The 13,469-nt window shown below is 36.0% G+C and overlaps 1 protein-coding gene across 1 annotated transcript; it reads right to left on the reverse strand.

Annotated features, from left to right (window-relative positions):
- Positions 1-7,614: 7,614 nt before the first annotated feature.
- LOC121421961 lies at positions 7,615-10,271 on the reverse strand. The gene is made up of 3 exons (XM_041616762.1): positions 9,653-10,271; positions 9,030-9,319; positions 7,615-8,904 (listed from the first exon to the last, which is right to left on the reverse strand). The coding sequence occupies exons 1-3, from the start codon at positions 9,909-9,911 to the stop codon at positions 7,615-7,617; spliced, it is 1,839 nt and encodes a 612-aa protein (XP_041472696.1). The 5' UTR covers positions 9,912-10,271.
- Positions 10,272-13,469: the final 3,198 nt, after the last annotated feature.

The following is a 13,469-nucleotide window of genomic DNA, read 5'->3' on the forward strand; positions in this document are numbered from 1 at the left end:
GATCAGCCATTCTTTAAGTTGTGAAAGTTTATGTGGCATCAATATCCATTAAACGATGAAAGCAAAGTTAAAGTCAAATACAACTCTAAAAGTAAAGAGAAAGTTATCCACCTTGGATGCATCACTATTCCACTGGAATTTTAAGTCAAAGTTAGTAGATGAAAAAATGTCAAATTTCAGTATCTTGGCATAAGCAAAAGAAAATTCAATATCTCGTTTGTCCACCCTGGCTCTGAATGAGTGCAGCACATCGAGGTCTCATGCTTGTCACAAGTCGGCGAATTTGCTCTGGGGTGATGTTGTTCCATTCTTCCCGGAGATAACGCCGGACATCTCTCAGAGTGTCTCCTGGTTGAATTCTTTGAATGACCAATTTTCCTTTTCTGTTCTTTTCTCTTTGATTTTCTTGGTGGTGATTTTTTGGGGGGGATGCCCCCCATCTCTACGCCCATGACACTGATTGTGTTACAGAGCAGCAAATAAAGCACCTTCCTCTCGAACGTTTGTAGTTCATGTCCTGTGTTTTGAGGGTTATTTATTTATTATTCATTTATTTATATTTATTTTGTTTTCTTTATTCTATACTGCAGGGTAGGCCTGTTCAGTTCTTAAAACTGCTTTACAAAGGCGCCCTGCAGTTTAAAATACATGTCAAGATAACTATAAAATATATCATCAAAAAACAATCAATCAACGTCAAAAATACAAACTATTTAACATCAGAAACAATTAACACCCAAAATATAGAGTGTTAAGTGACAATTTAAACATACAAGTACATAGCATTGTAAATCAATGGAATATTATCTCGCTCTTTTTCAATTCGTATGAAAGGCTTTGCATATTTTTTTAAAAACTAACAAGGAGGTACAGGCTTGTAAATTTGAAGGAAGTGCATTAAATAATTTGGGTCCGAAATATATATATATTATATGTATAATATATATTTTACACTCTAAAAAACGAAGAGCTAATTTAGCTCTTAAAGAGCGTGTATAGTGACTGCACTTCAGAGTGCTCATTTGTCTAGTTCTAATTTGAACCAGAAAAATCAGCACTCTGAAGTGCAGTCACAATACACGCTCTTTAAGAGCGAAATTAGCTCGTCGTTTTTTAGAGTGTATATTCAATTCTAGCTTTGGGAAGCTGAAGGGGGCATTGCAAAGAAAACCGTGTCCTGTATTTCACGGGCCGTTTACATACTAAAGGTTTTAAATAATTTGGAACTAAATTATTCATTATTTCATATACAAGAACACAATACTGATATTTTATACGCTGATCTAGTGATTGCCACTTCAGTGACTGCAACAAAGAAATTTGTGATGTATTATAATCTTTTTTTCAAAGCATCCTGGCATATTTATTTTGAAGTTTTTGTATCTTATCTAAATGTATTTTTGTACTGCTTCCCCAAGATGTACTACAGTAAACAATGTAAGGTAAAATCATAGAAAAGTACAGCTTCTTCATGATATTAAAGGACAGTAAATGCTTAATCCGCCTTATACAACCTATTGCTCGAGATATTTTACAAACGATATTAGTAATATGATCACACCAAGTCAAGCCCGGATCGAGCATGACACCTAAGTATTTAATCTTTTTTTACATTTTCTAATTGTATGTTCCTGAATTTCACTGGCAAATAAGCACCCCTCAACTTTTTCTTTTGACCAAATACCATGGCTTTTGTTTCTTTTTTCGGGTGTTAATACATATTATTTAAGTCTAACCATTTACATATTAAATAAAAATCATCTTGCAAATACTTTTGTACCTCCTTAATTGATTCACCGTGATTAAAAATAGCGGTATCATCAGCATAAAGACACATTTTAGAATGTACATGCAATTTCAAATTACACATGTCATTAATAAAAATACAAAATATATAATGGACCCAATATAGATCCTTGTGGAACACATGATTTTATCTTTAAAAATTCACTGCGACAATTGTTAATCATTACAAATTGCCTTCTGTCTGTTATTTCTTAATATATTTATCATAAGACTAGTACACTCTAAAAAATGAAGTGCTAATTTAGCTCTTAAAGAGCGTGTATAGTGACTGCACTTCGGAGTGCTGATTTGTCTAGTTCAAATTTGAACTAGACAAATCAGCACTCAAATTGCCAATTCATCTACTGCCAACTCGTCCACTCACCACATGGACAACATTTCGTCTAACAACCATTTGGCCCAATTACCATTTGGTCTAATCATCACTTCGTCTAATAATCATTTTTTCATTCAGTTTGCACAATTAACACTTGGTCTAATTGGACTAAAATGGTATATGGACTAAATGGCTATTGGACCAATTGGTTATTAGACGAAATGGTGAGTGGATGAAATGGCAATTAGAACATGTGGATAGTGGACGAACTGATGGTTGACCAAATGATAGTAGACGAGTTGACAATAATGTACGAACTGGCATTAGACGAATTGGAAATAAACCGTAATTTATAACTCCGAGTCAATGAGAGACCCCACAAAGTGTTGGTTAGTTTGCTCCCTGCAAACCCCCTTCAACACGGAGAAATTATGAAAAATGTGTTGATTAATAATCATACAGAGGGGATGTTTCACAAAGATTTAAGTATGACTTATACCGTGTTTACACTTAATCGGAACCTCGAGCCGATGCAGCATCGGCTTTTTCATAGCGTGTAAACGCGAGTAACTTGCATCGGCTCGCGGTTCAGAACCGGCAATTTGCACCACACAGCAAAAACTGTGGTGTTAAATTGGTGGTGTTAGTTTTACACCTATAGGTGTTATTACAACACCTATGATTGTTACATTTACACTCTTTGGTGTTATGTTCAATCTCTAGGGTGTTATTTTAACACCTCAGGGTGTGGTCCTCTATTAACACGAATTGGTGTCAGTTTTAACACCACAGTGTTTACAGTGCACCAAAGTAGAAGGTTCTGAACCGCGAGCCGATGCAGAATCGGCTTTTTTTACTACGTGCAAACAGAAAGCCGATTCTGCATCGAAAATTTGTGCTCATTTCATTTAATTTACATGTGACGTAATTGTAAGCGCACTGATCCAGCGTTGTATTCATTATGACGTATATTGTTGGTGTGCGTATCATTTCAGGTTTTTGCATCGGCTCGCGGTTCTGAACCATGAGCTGTAACAACGTGCAAACGCAAAAGCCGATTCTGCATCGGCTTTTGGTTTTGGACCAAATGCCAATTAAGTGTAAAGATGGTATTAGAGTCGCACTTAAATGCCGACACGGACACGATATGAAACGCGCAAACTTATTGATCAATACGCAGTAATACGCGTCCTCTTGGCATGATCTGACCAATGCGGCCATCCCTTTTATAACGCAAGCAACTCGGCGTTTAAGTGCGACTCATGAGTCATACTTAAATCTTTGTGAAACACCCCCCCCCCCGAATAATATTAATTGGAAGGATTTTAAAATGAATCCAGAGCGACCGAACTTAGGATAATTCTAATTAGAACCATGACGATTTTTTCTAAAATCTCAAAAGATCAAGACTTAAATCCTGTAATTATTCAAAGTAGGCCTGATTCTAGTTCATTCATTTCTATAATTCCATTGGCCCAGATAACTTCCATACAATCGATTTGGATTTCTTTCAAATCCATGCAATTTAGAATGAACGCTTTACATTTAAACTTAAGCGACTAGAGTGACTTTTCCATGGCTCTATTCCTGACCATTGAAACGACATGTAACTACAATCATTGTTTACGAGATAACAATATAAATACAACTTTGTCCTCGGCATATTTCGCTGATCCAAACACAACAACAAATAAACACAACAGAAGGCCGAATCCAAATTTTACCCTAACATCGGTTGATTGCCTTCGGCTTGTCCTTTCCATACAACAACATCTACATTTTTGCAGAATCATTTGCGAAGTCAATCATCTTTCCCAACAAAAACTCCACCTTCACATCCAGAGTAGGTGCAGCCAGAACTGTGTGACGATTCCAGGGCAATACAGATAACCTTAGAGTCTGATAGTCATATCATCATCATGATATTTGCGATAGTAACTACCACTCTAAAACCGGAGGGTGTTCCCGACAATATCTACGAGGATTTATCGAAAATAATATCGGAATTACTAAACGTGCCAGAAAAGGTAGGTCTCTATGAATCAATTTTTTTTTATTGAAATAGCGATAGTAACAGGTTCGGATCGGTTGGTACTTTCAATTTTTCATTAAATTTAGAATTGAATGTTATAAAGCAACTGTTTTGGCAGCTGTTTACATCAGTGTGTTGAAACACGCAATGCATTTTATTTTTTTTGCTCCTGGTATTAATCAAACAGGTGGGCTATATCCATACATCTACACACACCCTATTTTATATAGACTAAAAATGGAGACATATATATATATCTATATTGTGATAGAAATGAATGAAGGTAACAATGGTAAGCGTAGCTCAAACACGTTAAATCACTGTTCCCCAGAGCTATCTGCCCTTTCGGAAAAATAAGTGATGCCGGAAAAAAAAAATCAATGCCAGGAATCGAACCCGGGACCCCAGTTTTGGACACCGGTGCCTTAAGCACCCGACCGCAGAGACGCGTTTGTGGCTAGGGCGAATCCGATCCGATTGACTGCCAGATAAATAGATTTTTGACACCACCAATTAAATTTCCTTTGTCGGGTGTAGGTGGGTTTCGGACAATGACAAGCCGTCATGCCTCTGGTTCAAAGTAATTGCTTAGATACAGTATATGAACCTTGAAGAAGTACTCTCCCAAAAAGCGTACATGCTGTCCTGGAGAGGGTTGTGCTGTGTCAGGTGCTGTCAGTGCTTCAGGTGATGTGGTGATCCTATGGTGGTATTCTTGTTGCACTATATACAGTGTGCTAGGTGCAGTGTGCAGGTGGTGCGTGTGTGTCCCTCTTACAGCATCCTAAGGGGAGGGGAGGCAACATTTGCTGAATGATAGGCAATGTTGCTCCCCGGAAGCCAGCTATAATAGAGGTCGAAGTTACAGCAGCGTTTGGAAGAGTATTCCAAATACGGATGGTTCTTGGGAACATACTGTACGTTGTGGGCGAGAATGGCTGCTTAACTTAATCTGATGTGGCATGTTGATGTAAATAAAATTGTGATGAATTTTGTAGAACATCTCACATCGGCTAAGAATGTGAGAATGTATGGGACAAATAATACAAATGTGAGAAATTATCAGTTTTGGCAACTCTTGTTTTTAAATATGTAATGACTTGTGAAAGAAAATAATGAATGAAGGGAACAATGGTAGGCTTAGCTTAAATCGAGGTTCCCCAGAGCTATCTGCCCTTTGGGGGAACCTTGCATTTGATTTGAGTTGATATGATTTGATTTGAAGCAAACAAAGAGAACAAAAACCATGCAAATAAAGTCGTGACTAAAAAGGAACTGAGAGGTAACAAAAAAGTAAAGAAGGGGTAGTGAACTTAACGAAATTGTTTGGTATAATTGGAATTTGCCTGGTTTTTTGTTCTGTTTTGTTTGTTTCAATGTATATAGGCCTGATGAACGATGACGGTCCGATGCCGAATAAATACGATCAGAAAGCTAAGTATTGCATTAATGTCTCTATTTTTTGCGAATATGCATATAAGTATGCATATATGTATGCATATGTATGTGTATATGTACATATATGTATATATGTACATATATACATATATATATATGTATAAACATATGTATATACATATATATATATACATATATATATATATATATATTAGCAACTAATTTTTTAAGTATGATCAACGTGTACGGGTTCCCTTCATAATTATATTTGAGATCATGAGTCATGAGTATGGAGAGGGCCGTAGCCCCAAATCAATACCAGTCTTCATCAAGCTTTCGGGCACATGCCTTTCATCAGGATCTAAACGCTAAACCAACATACAAATATAGTATAAGGTGTAAATACATTATATAATAAACATTATAAAAACGATATACTGTCAACAATGATAAATACAACACAATGCAATGTACGAAGAATATTGTTTTGAAGATAATAAAGGTGAATTGATAATAAACAATATGTAACGTAGTATGGAATATCTAATTACGGTCCGTAAGTATTATACCTGGTCATAGATTTGTGCATATATTACCCCTAAATTCAACTTATGTCCCAGGAAACTATATATCATTTTAAAGAGGATATAATAAGGAATATGTTTAACATATACATTATAATCCTCAGTGTTGGAAATTCGACACCATAAGGAAAAACATACAAAATGCATTAAATAGCTCTAGTCAGAATTCTGATCATTAAATTCATACGCAAATGCTTGAGCTGATAGATGTCCCAATACTTAACAATATGAGTGATTTTTTTTACATTTTTATTTTCTTTTATTTTTTATTGATTTTTCAATGTTTTATTTTAAAAATTATGCCTAATTATATATTCATGCACTAATTAACTCACATAATTCACACTTTGAACAAAATCCAGATCACTCATTTCACAGCTCTAGTATTCAAGAATCTTTCCTGCAACTTTCTCTCCACTATTGAACATACCGTTCTTGAATTATCATTAATTAATGGTTATCATAATTATGAAAATCATCCTTTTGTAAAAACAAAGGAAATAAAATAAAATGCAAAACTCACATTCGTTTATGTGCTTAAACTGAAATACATTACAATATTTATTTTTTTTTTACCAAAATATATAGATACTTATTTAGATTCAATGTAAAATGGACATTTGAAATATATAAAGCTTTGCAATATATACATACTGATTAATTAATGAATGGAATACATTGTAATTTACAGCAAAACAATAAACTAATCTACGTTATGACAGGAGTGTCTGAGCATCAGCGTTGCTGTGGATAGCTCTGACACTCCTTGAGAATTATTTACAAGTTTATGAAGGTGGCAGTGAGTTTAACTGGCTTCTAACACAAAGCAATCTATGACATATATACAATGTACAACAATTAATTAGTTAATTTAAATATTAATTATGAATAAATAAATTTCCGATATGTACATATAAACGTCGGTAACGATATTTACAGCTGGAGTCGTAACAGAAACATAAAAATAAAAGTTATACAAAAAACAGAATCAATATATTCTATATACTGAATGAAAACATGAATAATAATGAATACATTAATTTAATTAATCTAATCTACTTTATGGAAGGAATGTTGGAGCATCAGCGTTGCTGTGAATAGCTCCAACATTCCTATCACCTATATACAATGATGAAAGTGGCAGTGGAGGTGGCAGAGGGTGGATTTTTCTATGTCTACTATAAATAAAAACATGTTATTATTCTACATTAATTTGTACAATTCTTCATAAAATCAAATGCAATTTAAAATATGAATAGATAATGAATACAATTCCTATATATACAAATAAACGTCGGTATAACGATATTTACACTGGAATAAGAAACATAAACAATCTTGAAGCATTTTGTACATAAACATTCCATAAATTGAAATATCAATAATAACAGTAAAATAGTTCGAATTATTTATAAAAGAAAATTCATATATTTCCAATAATTCCACAGTAAAAGCAAGTATACAAGAATAAAATTAGTCTAAAAAGCCCCAGATTCATACACAACCCCCTCCCTTTCCGCATGCATCTCCTCTTCCCTTGATTTCCTAAACCTACTAGCTTCCCTTTTCTTTTTTTCTACTTCCCTTGCCCTCTTTTCTGCATTTTTTAATCTTGAACTATCCTTTCTTTGCAATGATGACAGGGTATGAGCACTCATTTTGAGATTCAGGGCTTGAAATAGTCTGTTGCGACTTTGCTCTGCGCCACAGTTGAACGCCAGAACAGAAAGATTTGTTGCTATGCGAACAACACGTGGACCTCTCCACAGGTGTTTGGGACACCTTTTCCAGATGAGAGAATTTAAACTCTCATTCTGGTTTTGGGTATACCCTGGGAGGCACCTCTCTATGAGGTCAGGAGCACTAAGTCGCTTGAATGTAGGCAAGAGTAGATCAAGAAACGCCACATCAAGGTGATGGTCTTTGTCTACCATACTGCCTTTATTTTTATACTCACACCATTCGCCGTCTGGGCAGTACTGATGACGCACCTCATTATCAGGAAGTTTGACTTCATGATAAAGAACTGCCAACACTGCCCTTTGCATTTTCTCAACTGCCTTATTCTTGACCTTATCATCCTTAATTACTACTTTACTATTACTACGAACTGCATTCCTATAAAACTTACTTAACCTACCTATTGCCCCTGTATCTTTAGTCCCTGTCAGCCAACCCTTACCTCCCCCCACTGACTTCCCATCTGACAATTTCTCACCCTTCTCTATATCTTTACGAACTTTGTCTAATGCATTAGACATCCTTTTCCCCACATGACCTACACAATCTAACTTTTCTACCAATTTATTTTCACACGTACCATATATTTCCCTAACTTTATTGAATGATTTACTGTCCCCATCACTTACCATATATTTATACCTAAGATTATGTTTATCGATAGACCTACCCCACATTCTAGCTGCTGCTTCAACCTCCATCATCCCACTACTTCCCTCATGATTAGCTAAACATTCTTCTTCATGACCCTCCCACCATTCCCTGTACTCATCCCCTTCCCTATCCCAATCCTTCCTAACTTCACACTCTTTACATATCTTAGACAAAACTTCAAAATCTAATACCTCCCCAGTATCCATAGAAATTACCGATGCCACCCCATGATTGGAACGATGGCCACGCCTATGCCATGTCCCATCAAATGACACTGCCACTTCCACCACATCCCCCTCCTTGATGCTGCTGTCTTCCTCCATTGCAGACATCCGGAGTTGTTGGGCGGCTTCAGACATTTGTTGCTCACAAACCTAGAAAGCAAAAGGAGAAAAAAAAGCCTTGTATAAATACTAGCAGGTATGATGTCCCAAAGTAATATAGAAATGAATAAAAATGTTTGTAAGTTAAAGTATTATGAATATGAAAATATAATCACCTCTGTAGACTTTGAAGAGAGATGAGCCAAATGGGTCTGAAAACTGTGGTCGGCCACAGGAGGAGGCAGCCCGAGGATGGCACAAAAATCTGAGAGGGCCTCTCGTCCCAGACCATTCTCAGAAGCCGCCAAGACAGATCTTCGGTTGGCCTCTGCAGACTGTCCAGGACCCTCTGCTACGTTGCTACTGGTGCGAAAAGCTTGTTCCTGATGGCAGACAGAACAGCTCAGCACCAGTGTACTGCAGAGCCCAACCCGCTTGGTCTGGTCTTCATGGATAGTCAGCCTCCCTAAGCCAAAAAATCAGACATGTAACTGTAAGCTTCATGTTTGAGATTGCATGACTTCACAATTATAATATTTACTTACCTCGGGCTCCCAGGATCTACTGATTAATAAAGATCACATATGAAATGTATGTAAAAAACACAGGTATAATGTTAATTATGCTTTTAAAAATGACAAAGCCAAGTCTGATTTTGTATGCATTTCAATTCAATTAAAATTCGAATTCATTCATTCATTTCCCCCATATTTCAATAAATCAAGATAAAACAGCAAGAAAATTGGTAAATCATACTAAAAAGAGTATAGTGAATAGATGAAAACTCCATAAAACCTACCTCCTGGACATAAATGAGCATTGCCAAGAGCAGCTGCCAGCAGTTCACCATCAATGAGATAGCTGCCCTCCAAAGCTGCACATGGATTGGAACATGTGGGACTGGGATCAGAAATTCCAGCCTGGAGCTTCCTTACCGACACTGGATCAGTTATTGCCTCTTCTTCTGTCTCCTGTCCCATTTTTTGCCTTTTAACCACATGATGTGGTACCCCCATGAACCCCTTCCTTTTCTTAATATATCCTTGCCTCTTTGGCATCTTGAATTATGACGATATTTGCGATTATAATGATGATATTGAATATAATGTGAGTATGAAGCTCTCTGGAATGTGGTAATACAAAACACAGACGGCAATTGTAATCCTAGAGGGGGTTATCTAAGGTCAAGCACCACTTAGTCTTGTAGTTCAGACCTTTTTCTACAAAATGACACCACGATTGTTAAAATTGGATGAAAAATAATAATTTTATTGACAATTGAAAATAGGGCGAAATCACATTACGGAAATTCATCCAAGGTCAATAAAAACAATAGAAAAGTTAACTTTTATTTCAATTTTATCATATTTCCAGGTAGAACATCATTCTGAAACTTTGTCACATTTATTTTGGGAGTATAAGGTATTCCTGTAAAAAAATTAAAAAAATGAAAAATTTGCCATTTTTATGCACTGATTAGTGGCGGTGCCCCCGCGTGAAGTGCGGTCAAGTGTGATCCCTCGCACTTGACCTCACTTCACGGTTAACCTTCCTCTTATTCTCATAACTCGTTAAGTTATGTCCTTTATTTTTAATCTATACAAAAGGATATAACAGTGCAGGTTCATCCAAATCAGTTGATGGTACGTCATGGATCCCGGCAGCCCAGTGCATATATCGAACTATACCACGTAGAAGGTTTTGAGACAGAGGACCACAAGCGAAAAGTCTCAAAGACATTACTGGACTTCACTAAGCAACATCTTCAAATTGAATCATCTAGGTAAGAGGAAAAGATAGAAAAAAGGGACATGCTCGACAATAGCGCGTACAATGTTTCGAGAAAAAAATCCAAATCGGAGAAAGTGGGTATTTTCTCATTTTCTCAGATAAGGCATTATACACTGTAAAAACTGTGGCGTTAAAACCCACACCATTGGTTAATAGAGGACCACACACTGAGGTGTTAAAATAACACCCTAGAGATTTAACATAACACCAAAGAGTGTAAATGTAACAACCATAGGTGTTGTAATAACACCTATAGGTGTGAAACTAACACCACCAATTTAATACCTGTGTAAATAACTGGTGTGGTCCTCTATGTACACCGGTTAACACCACAGTTTTTGCTGTGTACCATGGGGGGATATCATAGCAAAATGATTATAAACGGTATTGAATTCGGTAAATGATTACTTTACCAAAATGATTAAGAACCTAATTCTTTACAATGGATCCCTCCATTTTTTCAGAGCTTTATAATGATAATTGCCTTACATTTATATATGAAATAACATGTTTTGCTTGTGGAAAAAATATACATGCCTCAATTTGTTTAAGTTTCATTTCCAAATGACATTGAAGTTATTTTCGACCATTTTGTTTTGTTCTGTTGAACATGAAATAAAAACAAACTGAAATTGGATTGAAAAATAAAAAGTTAATGTGCACAGCAAAAACTGTGGTGTTAACCGGTGTACATAGAGGAACATACCACTTATTTTACACCGGTGTTAAATTGGTGGTGTTAGTTTTACACTGTTGTTGCATTTACACTCCTTGGTGTTATGTTTAATCTCTAAGGTGTAATTTTAACACCTCAGGGTGTGGTCGTCTATCAACACCAATTGGTGTCAGTTTTAACACCGCAGTTTTTACAGTGTGTTTGATGTCAATCAAGACGAGGAGAATACTCAATTTTTCGACGCTCTACGTCGAAAAATCTATCAAACGTTGCACTTCCTTCAAATTCCTATTGATTTCACGGTTACACCTCGTAATTCCGAAGGATGGTAATTCCGAAGGTTCGTAATTCCGAAACACGTAAATTGTCTATGGCTCGATGTTCGTTCATCCAAAAACGTAAAAGGGTTCGTTAATCATTTCGGTTTCGGACTAGCGAACCTTCGGAATTACGAACCTCATTTCGTTTTCGGATTAACGAACCTTCGGAATTACGAACCTCATTTCGTTTTCGTACTAACGAACCTTCGGAATTACGAACCTCATTTCGTTTTCGGACTAACGAACCTTCGGAATTACGAACCTTCGGATATACGAACCTTCGGAATAACGAACCTTTGGAATAACGAAGCTTCGGAATTACGAATGTATGTGGATTTGACCATGTTTTCCTTTCTGTTTCATTGTAGAGTCTCCATGATATTCAAGCAAACTGCAGGCAAAGACATCGGAATCGAGGGTGGATTGTGGTCTGACTCTCTCAACTAATCACTTATGAGGTGTCGTTAGGTCCAACATGTCAAAGCTCAACAAAATAATCAAAAGATATGTGAATACAAAAGATCTTGATGCAGTTATTTCAATCTTAATTGCCCTTTTTGAGGGGTAGTTTACTTCTGAAACTGTATTTATTTATTGTTTTGTTCCAGTTGTAAATGGTGCTAGATTGTTAGTATAGGGGGTAATACCGGAGAGCGTTTCATCACATTTTCGTCCGACAAATTGTCAGGTCTGACAACTTTCCTTGATTATGATTGGCTGAGAGGTACTGTTACCATAGTAACTATCAGATAAAACAGTACTTGTCGGATAAAACGTCTGAAAAGTCCTTTCACGGTTGTCAAAAGTGTGTCGCACACCTAATTGTAACAAGGAGGCAAAAAGGGTATTAATTCGGTACAACCTTTTCCAAGCTAATTGTGATTTGATGTAGCCAATCGACCCCTAAACAAAATAATAATAATAATGATAATAAAAATCCTTATGGTTCGACACTCCATTGCTTTTTTCCTTTTCTCAAATGGGAAGGAAATATTACTTAATTTTGGAACTATTTGACTGGCGGAAGAATAAGGGTTATTTCATTCTATCCTAGCTGCAGGTGGTGAATGGGATCTCTTAACGAAATGTTCCCATATATATGTTCATTTATTTCCAAATGAAGATGTATCAACATACCCTTTGATGGTCAAATAAAATACCCTTTACTTGTAGTTTACATTGGTGACTGCCCCTGCATGATTCACCAAAAAAGATGACAAGTCTCCCTTATTATATAACAAGTTCCGGCAATGAATATCTCATAAATCAAATCAGTTGTCAATCCATTTTTTTTATTCTTGAAGGACAAAATTTTGAATAAGCTTAATGGCCCGTATTCTGAAGTCGGGTTAAATTTAAAATCTGGTTTAAACAAGCAGTTTAACCATGGACATCCCATAGTTGCATAAATCTCTAACAATATAATAAATGTATCAGCTCATTTTTTCGCGAAAATCATTTACTTTATTAAATTTATTTATTAAAGACCACCTGCGGACAAAGACCGCTTTCATCGTCTCTCTATGGCTTTCTTTGGTATATAAATGGTTTATTTATATTTAATCCATCCACTTCCAAGCATTGTAATTATTATTCTTAATATCAATATCTTATCATTGGTAAGTCGATATTGTTGTTATTAATTATTAAAGTTTTAATAAATACTTCTATCGTATACATGTACATTCACTTGTGCATTGAGGCATTTATTCATTTTTTTCATGATTAAAAGGAGCATGTATTTTTGTCCAATTAAGCCTCAACCACCTCCACTATTCTATATTTGTCTCCCTCTCCCACCTGTCGTTCTCATCTGCCTCTTTTTCCCC

The sequence above is a fragment of the Lytechinus variegatus genome, chromosome 9, assembly GCF_018143015.1.
Source record: "Lytechinus variegatus isolate NC3 chromosome 9, Lvar_3.0, whole genome shotgun sequence".
Classification (NCBI taxonomy): Eukaryota; Metazoa; Echinodermata; class Echinoidea; order Temnopleuroida; family Toxopneustidae; genus Lytechinus; species Lytechinus variegatus.

Coding starts and splice junctions, on each gene's coding strand:
- LOC121421961 (XM_041616762.1), bottom strand. CDS start 9,911: ATGCCAAAGAGGCAAGGATATATTAAGAAAAGGAAGGGGTTCATGGGG. Junction 9,320..9,652: donor TGCTCATTTATGTCCAGGAG/GTAGGTTTTATG, acceptor TTTTTGGCTTAG/GGAGGCTGACTATCCATGAA. Junction 8,905..9,029: donor TCTCTTCAAAGTCTACAGAG/GTGATTATATTT, acceptor TTTGCTTTCTAG/GTTTGTGAGCAACAAATGTC.